General features: G+C 34.5%; 5 protein-coding genes across 5 annotated transcripts; all 5 read left to right on the forward strand. All coding sequences in view use genetic code 12, as the record gives it.

Annotated features, from left to right (window-relative positions):
• Positions 1-134: 134 nt before the first annotated feature.
• Positions 135-2,024, forward strand: J8A68_003500 (uncharacterized protein; the record flags this gene model as incomplete). Its single annotated transcript, XM_049407363.1, has 1 exon — positions 135-2,024. The coding sequence occupies one exon, from the start codon at positions 135-137 to the stop codon at positions 2,022-2,024; it is 1,890 nt and encodes a 629-aa protein (XP_049263223.1).
• A 114-nt stretch (positions 2,025-2,138) lies between these two features.
• On the forward strand, positions 2,139-2,942 carry J8A68_003501 (uncharacterized protein; the record flags this gene model as incomplete). Its single annotated transcript, XM_049407364.1, has 1 exon — positions 2,139-2,942. One exon carries the CDS (start codon positions 2,139-2,141, stop codon positions 2,940-2,942), a length of 804 nt encoding a protein of 267 aa, XP_049263224.1.
• Positions 2,943-3,102: 160 nt separating this feature from the next.
• On the forward strand, positions 3,103-3,942 carry J8A68_003502 (uncharacterized protein; the record flags this gene model as incomplete). Its single annotated transcript, XM_049407365.1, has 1 exon — positions 3,103-3,942. The coding sequence occupies one exon, from the start codon at positions 3,103-3,105 to the stop codon at positions 3,940-3,942; it is 840 nt and encodes a 279-aa protein (XP_049263225.1).
• A 1,289-nt stretch (positions 3,943-5,231) lies between these two features.
• J8A68_003503 (uncharacterized protein) lies at positions 5,232-7,574 on the forward strand (the record flags this gene model as incomplete). The annotated part of the gene is made up of 1 exon (XM_049407366.1): positions 5,232-7,574. The coding sequence occupies one exon, from the start codon at positions 5,232-5,234 to the stop codon at positions 7,572-7,574; it is 2,343 nt and encodes a 780-aa protein (XP_049263226.1).
• A 1,642-nt stretch (positions 7,575-9,216) lies between these two features.
• Positions 9,217-12,001, forward strand: J8A68_003504 (uncharacterized protein; the record flags this gene model as incomplete). Its single annotated transcript, XM_049407367.1, has 3 exons — positions 9,217-9,263; positions 9,554-11,807; positions 11,864-12,001. 3 exons carry the CDS (start codon positions 9,217-9,219, stop codon positions 11,999-12,001), a joined length of 2,439 nt encoding a protein of 812 aa, XP_049263227.1.
• Between the last annotated feature and the right edge of the window lie 545 nt (positions 12,002-12,546).

The following is a 12,546-nucleotide window of genomic DNA, read 5'->3' on the forward strand; positions in this document are numbered from 1 at the left end:
ATAACCTGTACTTTTTATATTATATGCAAAATATATTCAACAAGCAATATTAGTAGACTACGTCATAGCTGTTTTTTTGTGTTACGAGAGTACATGTACATCCTACAAGGACAAGACAATACAATACAATATAAATGTTTAGTCATTCTTTAGATATAATATTGTTTGATGTCAAATTAAATTCTCCTTATAAAAATTTAATTTTATTAAAAGGAAATGAATATGAAATAGAAACAGTTCCATTAATTGGTAGAGTGAAATTATCTTTAAATGAAGATGCTTATGTTAGAGCAATCCATTTATCACTTATTGGAGAATTTCATTATGATTTTTTACGAATGGATAAATTAGGTTATGTTTGTGATAGAAAATTTGATCATGTATGTGTATTAAATGTGGATTGGGCCAATTTATTGACTAGTGAACAAGGGGATATTATATTTGGGACATATGGAGATACTACTATGCCTTTTAATAAATTAAAATCAAGGAAACAGGATGGTTTATCAAGAACATTATCAAATCGATCATCTGTGTCTAACGTTGAATTGAATATACCGGAAAGTGGACTAGATGGAACACCATTCAAAGGAATAGATCCTGCATCTCTCCATCTGAATAGGTTCTTGTTACCAAAGGGTAATTATAGTTTACCATTTAGTGTGTATCTACCGACAAATGTCGCCGAGACTGTTGAAGGATTATCAGTGGCAAGTATTCAATATCGATTACATTGTGAAATTGAACGAGGAAGATTTGAAAAGAATCATTCAACTTCTAAATATTTAAGAATTGTTCGAACTTTACATCCTCAAAATTTTAATTTATGTGATACTTTAGAAGTTAACAATACTTGGCCAAATAAAGTTGAATATTCGGTAAAAGCTCATAAAAAAGGTATAGCTATTGGATCAACAATACCGATTGATATATTAATTATCCCCATGTTGAAAGGATTATCTTTAAAGGGAATCAAATGTAGTATTGTTCAACATTATCATGTAAAACTTGATGATATACGATCTCCAGAATTTGAGAAAATAATCGGATCAACCGATTTGGCAGTACCTAATATGGATGATCTTGAATATGAAAAATGGAGTTTCAAAACCTATTATAAGGTTCCAGAGCAATTAAAAATATTAACTCAAAGTTGTGATTGCAAAAATAGCATGATCGTCGTTAAACATAGATTAAAACTTGTCATTCAAATAAGAAATCCAGAAGGTCATGTAAGTGAATTAAGAATAAATTTGCCGATATTTGTTTATATTAGTGCAAATGCAGGTAGAGTAGTTGGAAGACACTTCACCATTGATGAACCATATGGAACTTTTCATCCTTGTGATAGTACTGAAGATGTTTTATTTAAACATCCAGAACACCCATCATTATCATCTTCTGCACGTAGTCCTCCCTCATCAACCGAAACTGATAACGAAGATGAAATTGATGATGTCGATCTTGCAAGTCTTGATAGACAAGAAGAAGCACCGCCATTATATCAAGAACACGTATACGATGAAGTATTTGATGCAGATAATCCTCCACAAAGTCCATTAATCAGAATACATTCTCCTGGAAATTCTCCAAGTCTTATGAATACAACAAATAGTTCGTGTGAGGATTTGTCGTCAGATAATGATTATCCCATATCCATGGTCAGTTCAATGGAAAGTGCATTTGGAGACGGGATGGTTCCTGCTCGTACCATTAATAGTTTAGATTTATCAAGAGTGCCGACATATCAAGAAGCTATTGAAGAAGATTATATTGAGGATAATTTACCTGATGTATTTGCTCCAATATATCCTGGAAATCCTCGCGATGATGCATTATCGAAAATACAGTCGGCACCTGTGGAAAATAATAATGCCAGAGGAAGACTGTTGTTTCGGGGCGGGAAAGATAAGCCTCGTCTGGCTTCGGAAACTAGAGATGGATATGATGTTAAGAGGAATGGGAGTGGGATTTTTGGACGGTTGTTTCATTTCGGAAAGAGTAAAAAAAAAGTAGCTCTGTAAATATTGATATAGACTTTTTTTGCAGTATATAGGACACAGATGAAATGATAGCAAAAAAAAATCTTTCTTATCAGTTTTAATACACTAACACAAATAGAAACCTTCATCTATAAAATGAATTATTCTGAAATGACTCCGCCCAATTGCCAGGGTGCAAATCCTCATCATAAGTTTTCAACATGTGACCCAAGATTGTTACAGAACACTCAATCTCCAAAACTTTCAAAAGATTCCGTCAGAGGTGATACAATTTTTAGAAAGCTAATTGGTCAAAACAGAAATTGCAGTCAAAACTCAGAACGACTTTCATTTGAATCTCGAACAATCCTGTTCGATAAATTAAGAGAATCAAACTCATTATATTTTCAAAATAATAGTATGACCCTTTCAACCATCCATAAATGTTTTTATGATCAACCACTAGAATTAGAAGCAATACGAAGACCAAGAGACTTATTCCCCACTCTTATGGATCACACACCCGATATTGAACATGTTAGAGATATAATCAAATCAGTCCGAGTTCAATTCAATCAAATTAAAGCCAGTGAGTTGAGAGATGGACAGCAACATAAATCAAAACCATTTGATTCTAAGGAGATGTTTTCTAATAAACCATTGCCTGGAAATTATGCAAAAGCGTCTGTGTTTGGTAAGCGGAAGAATAAGCTGAGAAGAATCCCTGCATCTATGAAGTTGATGTCTATAAATTCATACTTGGTTGAAAATTCAATTGGTGAAGACGGTTTAGATCAAAAGGAAGTTCAATTGAAAATTGATAATATTAAAGGAGAAATTAAAAAGTTAGAAGTTGAAATTAGAGAAGATCCTTTGAATGAAGATTTTGCATTAAAGAAAAGACAATTGAAGAAGGAATTGGACGAACTTTTGAAGAAGAAAATGAAATTGTTAATTTGAATTAAAAAAAATTGCAGCAATTTGCGAATTGCAACCACAAAAAGAAACAAATTATTTTTTTCCTGTTGACAAATTATTTTGTTTTGTTTTGTTTTTTTTGTTTACATTTTTAGTTTTTTGGTCTCCAAATTGAATTCAACAACTTTTACATTTAAATTCAATGGAAAACATGACAAGTGAGAATAGGAGTATATTTGATAGATACAATGTTAACTACATACGAAACATTCAACATATTGAAAAAGCTTCAGTTAATAATAAAACTCTGATCGACAAAAGAAGACAGAAACGAAGACCACTTCAAGACATCACTTCCTCCAGCATAAATAAGAAACAACAACTACCTCACCACAAGAAAAAGAATGCCATTATCAACACCAAGAGTTTGATTTCTCAATTTAATAAACCTTCTAATCAATCAAAATCAAAGAAAATTTTATTTGAAGTGAAATCCTTCTTATCTGATGAATTTACTGTTTTAGAGAATCGAGGACTAAATTATAATTTTCAAGATTTCTTCCAGGAAATAAATTCAGCTTCTAAATCTATAGATTTGTCAAATCCTATTGTTGGTAAATGTATGAAAGATTGGAAAACAGTAGCCAATTGGTTCAAGTTTCATAAATATGAGTTTGAAGTTCAACATAGTCCTGAAGCTAAACCGCCAACTTCCAATCAATTACCAGAGATAGTACAGAGTGAAGACAAAAGTATTATCCAAACTTTGGAAGACACTCGTTACATTAGACCAATCTTTCGTGAGACTGGGACCATACCGACGCACAAAGTTATGAAAATCACAGAGTCAGGAAAATTCATGTATACTGCAATACTATTAGACATTCAAAAGTCCTCAGAAGTAGTGGTATTATTGTGTAGAATAAATCCAAAGATTGAAGTTAAAGCAGGGGATGATATTAAGTTAGATTCACTATGTTATACGCAGATGGTAGATAATACTCCATTGAATGCCTATATGAGATGGGAACTTGTAAAATAGGTTTTGCATTGAGTTTATAGTAATGGCTAATGAATGAGATTATGACAAAAATATTAAGCAGCTTGTAGGAGGGCAAGTATTGTATGTAGAAATATAACAATTGACGACACTACTCTTAGCAATCTCACGAGTTTCCTCACTCTTTTTTTTTTGCAACCAAATTTTACTGGGATGACCTTACAGTTCTGAGCACATGCTGTGAATTTAGGACGCGTGCTTAGGCAACCAGGAGTTTCGCATAGCTAAATATCGAGTATACTTGATCATAAAAATAACCTTCCACTGTCATTTCATGCACTATGATGCGAGAGTTGAGATCTAGTTCAGGCAACGGTTACTCGTGTGACCGCGAATTCTGAAAAGTTTCAATTGAATTCTTTGATGTTACACTATCATTATAATTTATAGAAGAATGCTGGGAGGTGGGAGCAGGGTTTGACCAGGTTTGATATAAGGTTTTATTTCATCAAACCTAAGGTTATTTGCACTTCCAGGAGAGAAGTCTATGAACAAACATGACGAAGTCACGATGGCGGAAAAACAAATATGTAGAGGGCTGTCCAATGAAGTATATACGGATCCCCTGGTAGTTTCTTAATCCCTAGCTTTTTCAATCAGATCCTCATGAGATGTAAATGCAGAGAAAATTCCAAATAAATCTAGCCACCATCAGATGAATACTGCCAAGAATCTTTCAAATCAGCACCAAAAACTTTATTAATATTTGTGGTGAAAGCTACTGTTCTCGCTTCATTTTTGTCCAAGCCAACCAACGTGCTTATTGCATTTAAGGGTATGGGAAGGACGATGGCAAGCTCAGGAGACAACTCGTGATGGGGTATCATTTCCAAAAAAAACATTGTAAAATATTTTTCTGATGAACTTAAGGTACGAAACAAAATCTAGCAGAGGCTGTATCGAAAAAATAATGCATTAGCCGAAATTGCTGTGATTGCCACATTGTTCAGGCGAGGCTCACCTTGCCAATTGTTTACTAAAACTTAAAGAGAGTGATTCTTTGACATTCTTTCGATTCCAGAAAATTCAGACAAAACCTCATTGAATGCTCTTGATCATTTCATATTCGGTGCCCAGATTTTCGGTGGCTAAGAATCTTGCCCAGACTCATCGCGATGAACACGTAAAAGCCTAATTTTTCACTATTAAAAGTAAAACCAAGATTTCCTTCAAGAATTTATTATAAGTAAAATCAAAAATGTAAATTTATCAATTATCACTCTACAATTCTTTCCGCTCCAGCTTACTACCCACATTTGCATCAATAAACAATGTCCTATCATATTAGAAGGTCTCGGGCTATCATATTCATATTCGTGCTAACGATAACCATTTTGCTGGGATTTCTTTTCTGGAATCAAGATTATGTACAAAACTATCAGGATAATTTCACCAGGAGAATACGGCCCCGTGCATTTGCCCCAAGTCAATTTGATACCAAACTAGAAGAAATCCTAAATTACCGAGATATAAAAGGAGTTGACATTAGAACTCCAGACAGCTTCAATAATATTGCTTTACCATCTACATTTCCAGATTATCAACCATTTGATGCACGATATACGTTTGCCATATTATTGCATTATCTTGAGAGATATTATCTAGAAGAACTACCTGGTTTTCATTGGGCAGATTTCACAAGTATGGAACCATTGGAAAGGTATCTTTTTAATGAGAAACTGAGATGTTCAGATTTTGATATTCGATCAACGGACAAAGAAAGGAATTCCAAGGAAGATAGAAAAGATCCAAACCTATATTGTATTGATGATGCTGATATACCGAACTTAATTGAAACTTCGAAAGATGAAGAATTGGTTAAGAATTTGAAATATATTCAAGAACAAAAGTATTCAACTGGATTTCATGTATTTGCGAATTCTGGAAGACAGTCCTTTGAATTTCGTCCTCTAATAGGTAGATCCTATCTATACGATTTCATGCCATCGCCAAAATCATTGATTCTCTTATTTCCTGAGTTTAAAGCATTTCAAATTGACATCAACCAAGACAAGAAATTGAAATTGGTCCAATACGCTGATGTAGTAGAGAGATCTATAAATGTTAAGGATCAAATTGTTACCTTCATGAAGACTTTGCCTATAAAAGCTAATCCCATGAATTATAGTATTGAATTGAATCATGAGGAATTTGTTGATAAATCGCCCCAGATAATAGAAAGCTTAGAAAGCTCCGAAGAACCATTATCACAGAGAGATCAGTTATATCTAGATAGTTTGAAATTTTCCACAACGATTGAAAAACCTTATAAATACTTCTCTGAGGCTTCAATAATTAAATCGCAAAGGGGTTTTGCTGACGGTATGCACTATGATTGGAGATTCTATAACGGAAATGTAAGGGAAAGTCCGAAGAATGATATGTCTGTTCATGGATTATTAAAGGCGATGTTTAAGTTAGCAAATGCGTATGATATAAAATGTTGGATTGCACATGGGTCATTGCTATCTTGGTATTGGGATGGTATGAAATTCCCTTGGGATGGAGATGTTGATATTACAATGCCAATTGATGAATTACACCACTTGACTAGACAGTTTAACCAGAGTCTAATTGTTGATTTTGGGAATGATATCGATCTGCAAATCCGTTACGGGCGATACTTTTTGGATTCTTCAACGTTTATTAGTAGAAGAACGAAAGAAAACGGAAGGAATAATATTGATGCAAGACTAGTTGATGTCGATACTGGTATTTATATTGACATAACTGGTTTAGCGTTGAGTAATTCTAGATCTCGTGACAGGTACGACTTTTTGTTAAAGTCAACCAAATATGAACGTGATTCCGTTGGAAATATTAAAGATAAGTCGGTCACTGAATATGATGTCAATGAACATTTGCAAGCTTACAATTGTAAAAATAATATGTTTTTCACATTAAAAGAACTATCGCCAATCATGTTATCTTTGTTTGATGGAGAATACACATATGTCCCAAATCAAATATCGACTATATTAATGAATGAATTTACATCAAATTCAATTATTAAAACAAAATACCGGGATTATACATATGTCCCAATATTAAGACTCTGGGTAAAAACCACTATTCTTTATGATATCTTAGCTGTAGACAATAAAGCCAAGGAAAAGATGAAAAAGGAGAATGTTGTTCCCGAACTAAATGAAGATCAATGTTTGAAATTATTACAAAAGAAGAAGAATATACTAGTAGAATATTTATTAACTAGAAGGATGACTGCCTTCCATGATCAAGAAATTAAAATGATCCTACAAGATGATTCTACGGAATCGCTAAACTACGAAGAGGGAACTTTGATCGACAATACATCCGTGCTTAGAGCCGATTTGTTTACCTGGACTTCTCAGAAGCAAAGCAATAGTTATGGCAAGGCTTGGAAGAGAGTAAACAAATTAATTAACGAATATGAAAAGAAAGGTAAGAAGATGCATAAAGTAATACTTGGCAAAGATGTCATTCCAGATATAGTAGAGGAACCTGAAGAGAAGAAAGAAAAAGACGAAGGGGCAGAACCGAAGAAGAATGAAAAAGACGAGAAGGCAGAGGACGTTGCGAATAAAGATAAAGTCAATAAGATCCCACCCGAGCCCGACCAAAAGAAGCGATAATCAGTAATTGCAAGTTCATGCAGAAAGCTATTAGAAAGCTATTAAGGGAGTAAATTGAGAGAATATGATTGAAAGTTGTAGGGACCGAACTCTGTTCACATTGGTCGAATTATGATCACAGAGTCAAGCAACGCAAGTGGTAAAAATTATATGAAACCAAGCTACCCGGCTATCCCTAACTAGAGTAGTAGTTTCTTAGTTTAATAATTCGGTCTGTCGGGAAGCGTAGCTAATTAGTATACATTTTCAATCCTTGAGTTTCTGCCACTAATTATTTTTAGTTTTTTATGTATTCTAGTTGTTTAACGTTACCAAGAGCGTTATGTATACTAACATTAGTAGATATTATAATTTTTAATCAACAATAGATAGTTTCGCTTATCTTATAACTTATTGTGTCCCAGATACTGACATACTCTAGATTACTTAAGTGAATAAATAGGACCACTAAAGTGACCGGAAGTTCTCTATTTTGTATGAAAAAGTCACATGATTTCCAAGTGATTTTCACATGATTGAAAATACGGTCTTTTCCCAGCATGGACCGAGAACCGAATTTGCAACCATTTCAAGTAGGCTTTCCTGTTGAGAATCTTTTACAAGAGCCTTTTACAATCATAAAATAAATGATATAAAGTCGTTAATACTCATGGATAGAATCTCAATGAGATTTTGTTAGGATTCAATACTTTATACTCCTAGTACACTTTTGTACATATATTTGTGGAAATATTGAATAAAAGTGACATTTTACACAGAAAAATCATTTTAGGTAACTACTGTAGAACAGAATTTTCCAATGATAGATCATAGAGGGTTATCCAACTCGGCACATCGATCCACATAGGATACCCTTAAACTTAATCGGATACAACCACAAATCAATACTTTTTGGTTTTCATGTTTCTTACATTCTGGTGCGTCAACCATACGACAGGTCATAATTCCAAAGCTCGTATGATCTATATAGAAAGGCTCTATCCCAAAGCATTCGATATCCACGCATGGTCACCTCACAGTCTGCGAAAGGAAGGAATTTAAGTGTACCGCAGTTATAATTAGCGTTTATACGCCTCTCCAAACTAGAAATTTAATACCCAACGATAAACAATTTCAGCCACCGAAGCTCATTTAGACCTCAGCCGTAAATGACCACGAATACTGTACAGGTGGTTCTCTAAATATGAGTTTGTGCACCAAACAAAAAAGGACTAATGAAATGGGGTTAAATTCCATAGAAATAAAAATTCCGCGCTTGTTACCCAAACATACTTAATTCGTTTGGATTCGCATCTTGTGACCATTGTCTGGATATAAAAATATCGATTTCAAAAGATAATATTAAGTTTCCGATGTGATGTATCTGAGAGGAATGGAACGCTGTACATTCCTCAACCTTAAATTATTATTCAATATCTTACAAGGCAAATTCCAGGCACAAAGTCTAAAAAAATATGGTTTTGTACTTCATCAATTGTTTATTTCCAATTTGAAACATAGAGTTTTCTGCTGCTAAAAATACCCCAAAAATCGCAGATTTTTTTGGGCAAATACCGTTTAATGAAACTCACACATACTCATTTATACAAGAATAAGGCATAATTGTTCAGTTGATTCAAATACTTATCAACCATTCAAACCGATGAAGACCTCCCAACGGTTTACCATGAAACAGAATGACCCCAGGCTGTGTTAGGGGAAAGGAAGGTGAGCTCTTGCAGCATCCATCACTGCTTGCAGGAGCCTGCTTTTGCACCTTTTTACTGGTTAAAGCTTAAATTTGTATGTACCGTACAACCCAATAATGCTTATTTTTGAGCAACATAAATACGTGTCAATATCCGCTCCGCTTCAATTCTTGATCTTTGGGGACTTTCTATTATTCATTTTCTACGACAGACAATGTCTTTTCATTTCAGAAGATCTAGGATTATACTATTAGCAATAGTCCTCATTGCAACAATTTCGCTAAAGTATAGCTTTTGGGACCAACATTATATAGGAGAATATCCAGATAATTTCACCAAAAGAATAAGGCCTAGGGCATTTAATCCAAGTCAATTTGATACCAGACTAGAAGAAATCCTTAGTAGTGTAGATGTAAAGGGCGTCAGCATTAAAACTCCCGAGGACTTCCACAATATTGCGATACCTTCTACATTTCCAGATTATCAACCATTTGATGCAAGGTTTACGTTTTCCATATTATTGCATTTCCTAGAGAGGTACGAGCTTGATGAACTACCTGGATTCCATTGGGCCGATTTCACAAGTATGGAATCATTGGAAAAGTATCTTTTCAGTATTAAACTGTCTTGCGCTGATTTTGATATTAGAACACAGAATCTAACAACGGATGCCAAGGAAGACAGGAGGAATCCAAACAGATACTGCATTGATGATACCGATATACCAAAATTACTTGAAACTTCAAAAGATGGGGAATTAGTCAAAAATTTGAAATATATTCAAGAGCAAACTTTTTCGACTGGATTTCATATATTTACGAATTGTGGCAGACAGTCCTTTGAGTTTCGTCCTATAATAGGTAGGTCTTATATCTATGATTTCATGCCATCGCCAAAATCATTGATTCTCTTATTTCCCGAGTTTAAAGCATTTCAAATTGACATCAACCAAGACAAGAAATTGAAATTGGTCCAATACGCTGATGTGGTAGAGAGATCTATAAATGCCAAGGATCAAATTATTAGTTTCATGAAGGCTTTGCCTATAAAAACCAACCCCATGCATTATAATATTGAATTGAATCATGATGAATTTATTGACAAATCACCCGAAATAATTGAACACCTAGAAGCCTCCGATGAACCATTATCACAAAGAGATCAATTGTATTTAGAAGGATTGAAGTTTTCCAATGCAATCGATAAACCTTATAAATTTTTCTCCGAAGCCTCGATACTTAAATCGCAAAATGGGTTTTCGTCGGGGATGCATTATGACTGGAGATTTTTTAATGGGAATATAGTGAATTCTCCAAAGAATGATATGTCTATTCATGGATTATTGAAGGCGATGTTCAAACTAGCAAATGCGTATGATATCAAATGTTGGATTGCACATGGGTCATTGTTATCCTGGTACTGGGATGGTATGAAATTCCCTTGGGATGGAGATGTTGATATTACAATGCCAATTGATGAATTACACCACTTGACTAGACAGTTTAACCAGAGTCTAATTGTTGATTTTGGGAATGATATCGATCTGCAAATCCGTTACGGGCGATACTTTTTGGATTCGTCAGCTTTTATTAGTAGAAGAACGAAAGAAAACGGAAGGAATAATATTGATGCACGGCTAATTGATATCGATACTGGCATTTATATTGACATAACTGGATTAGCGGTAACGTCAGCTAAAGCTCCTGACCGGTACGATTATTTATTAAAATCAACTGAATACGAGCGCGACTCTGAGAGAAATATCAAGGATACGTCAGTTACTGAATACGATGTCAATACATTCTTGCAAGCTTATAATTGCAAAAATAACCAATTCTTCAGGCTAAAAGAATTAAGCCCTTTAATGCTATCTTTATTTGATGGAGAATTCACATATGTCCCGAATCAAATATCTAATATTTTAATCAGCAAGTTTTCTCCGAAATCAATTACCAAAACACAATATAAAGACTACACCTATGTTCCAATATTGCGACTTTGGTTGAAAACTGAAGTACTTTATGATTTCTTAGCAGCTACTACAAAACGAACCAAGAAAGAGATGAAAGATAAGAAGGTCGTTCCTGAGTTGAATGAAGACCAATGCTTGGAATTACTAAGAACAAAAACTGATATCCTAGCAGAATATGTAAGAACCAGAAGGATGACCGCATTCCATGATGAAGAGATTAAGATGTTGCTACAGGATGAATCTACTGAATTGTTAAATTATGAAGAAGGTACATTGATCGATAATACCGCTGTGTTCAGACCAGATATGTTTACGTGGGCAACTTTAAAGGAAAGAAACACTTACGACAAGGTTTGGAAGCGAGTGAATAAATTACTCAACGAATATGAAAAGAAAGGGAAAAAGGCACTGAAAGTAATTCTTGGGGCGGATGTCATTCCAAAGGAAAAGCTACCAGAAGACGACAACAATCCAGAGCAGAATAAACTCAAAAGCAACGGAGAAAACGCAATACAAAAGCAACAGCCAGTAAAGATGAGCGAAGATCCAATAAAAGACGATCCGAATCTTAAGGTCAAAGAAAATATGGGTTAACCATTTGCTGTAGGAAAATGGGAGCTAAGTAGAAGGTTCAAGACCTAGGTGAATCTGGTAAGTCGCCTAAACTTATTAACGTGCTTGAAGAATTTTCCAAGGCTTTTGAAGGTGCAGGCAAAATAAAGGAGCTTATGAACTCAGACAAGTTACTAGAAGAAGCGGAATTGTAGGTATCCACTGATAAAGCTACGAAGGTTGTAAGAATAGGTTAGAAAAAGAGCCGAGAGAGTACAAGATGGGCGGTATTTGAACTGAATGTTTGCTACTTACAATCCCTCAGTTCAGAGTTTAGGGCGTGCTTTGTGTATAGTGTAGTTGTATAGATAGTTCAGTTTCGTTCAACCATAATTGGACATTCAATTAGAATTCATAAAGGAACATCGTAATTAGTTTCAGGCATTACTGGTAACACCACACATGTTTCGGAGACTTTGAGGAATCAAGCTAGTAAGTTCAGAGAGCGACATGTGAACTATACCGAGAACGTATATGCACTACTTAAAATGCAGAATAGAAGTTAATCTCCACAACTATTAAAGCTCTCGCGGTACCAGAAATTCCAGACCAAGAGGCTCCGAAGTGCCGCTAGATATATATATGCCTTCTCGTTGGAAATTGATGCTCAAATTTGACTCTATCGATCGAATAAATTGGTTGCCAAAAAAATCATTCTCTTTCCAAGTTTTATCAGAAGAGCAAAATGTAGTTTCTCGTT

Source organism: Hemisphaericaspora subhashii (genome assembly GCF_019202705.1).
Source record: "Hemisphaericaspora subhashii strain CBS 10753 chromosome Unknown scaffold102, whole genome shotgun sequence".
NCBI lineage: Eukaryota > Fungi > Ascomycota > Pichiomycetes > Serinales > Debaryomycetaceae > Hemisphaericaspora > Hemisphaericaspora subhashii.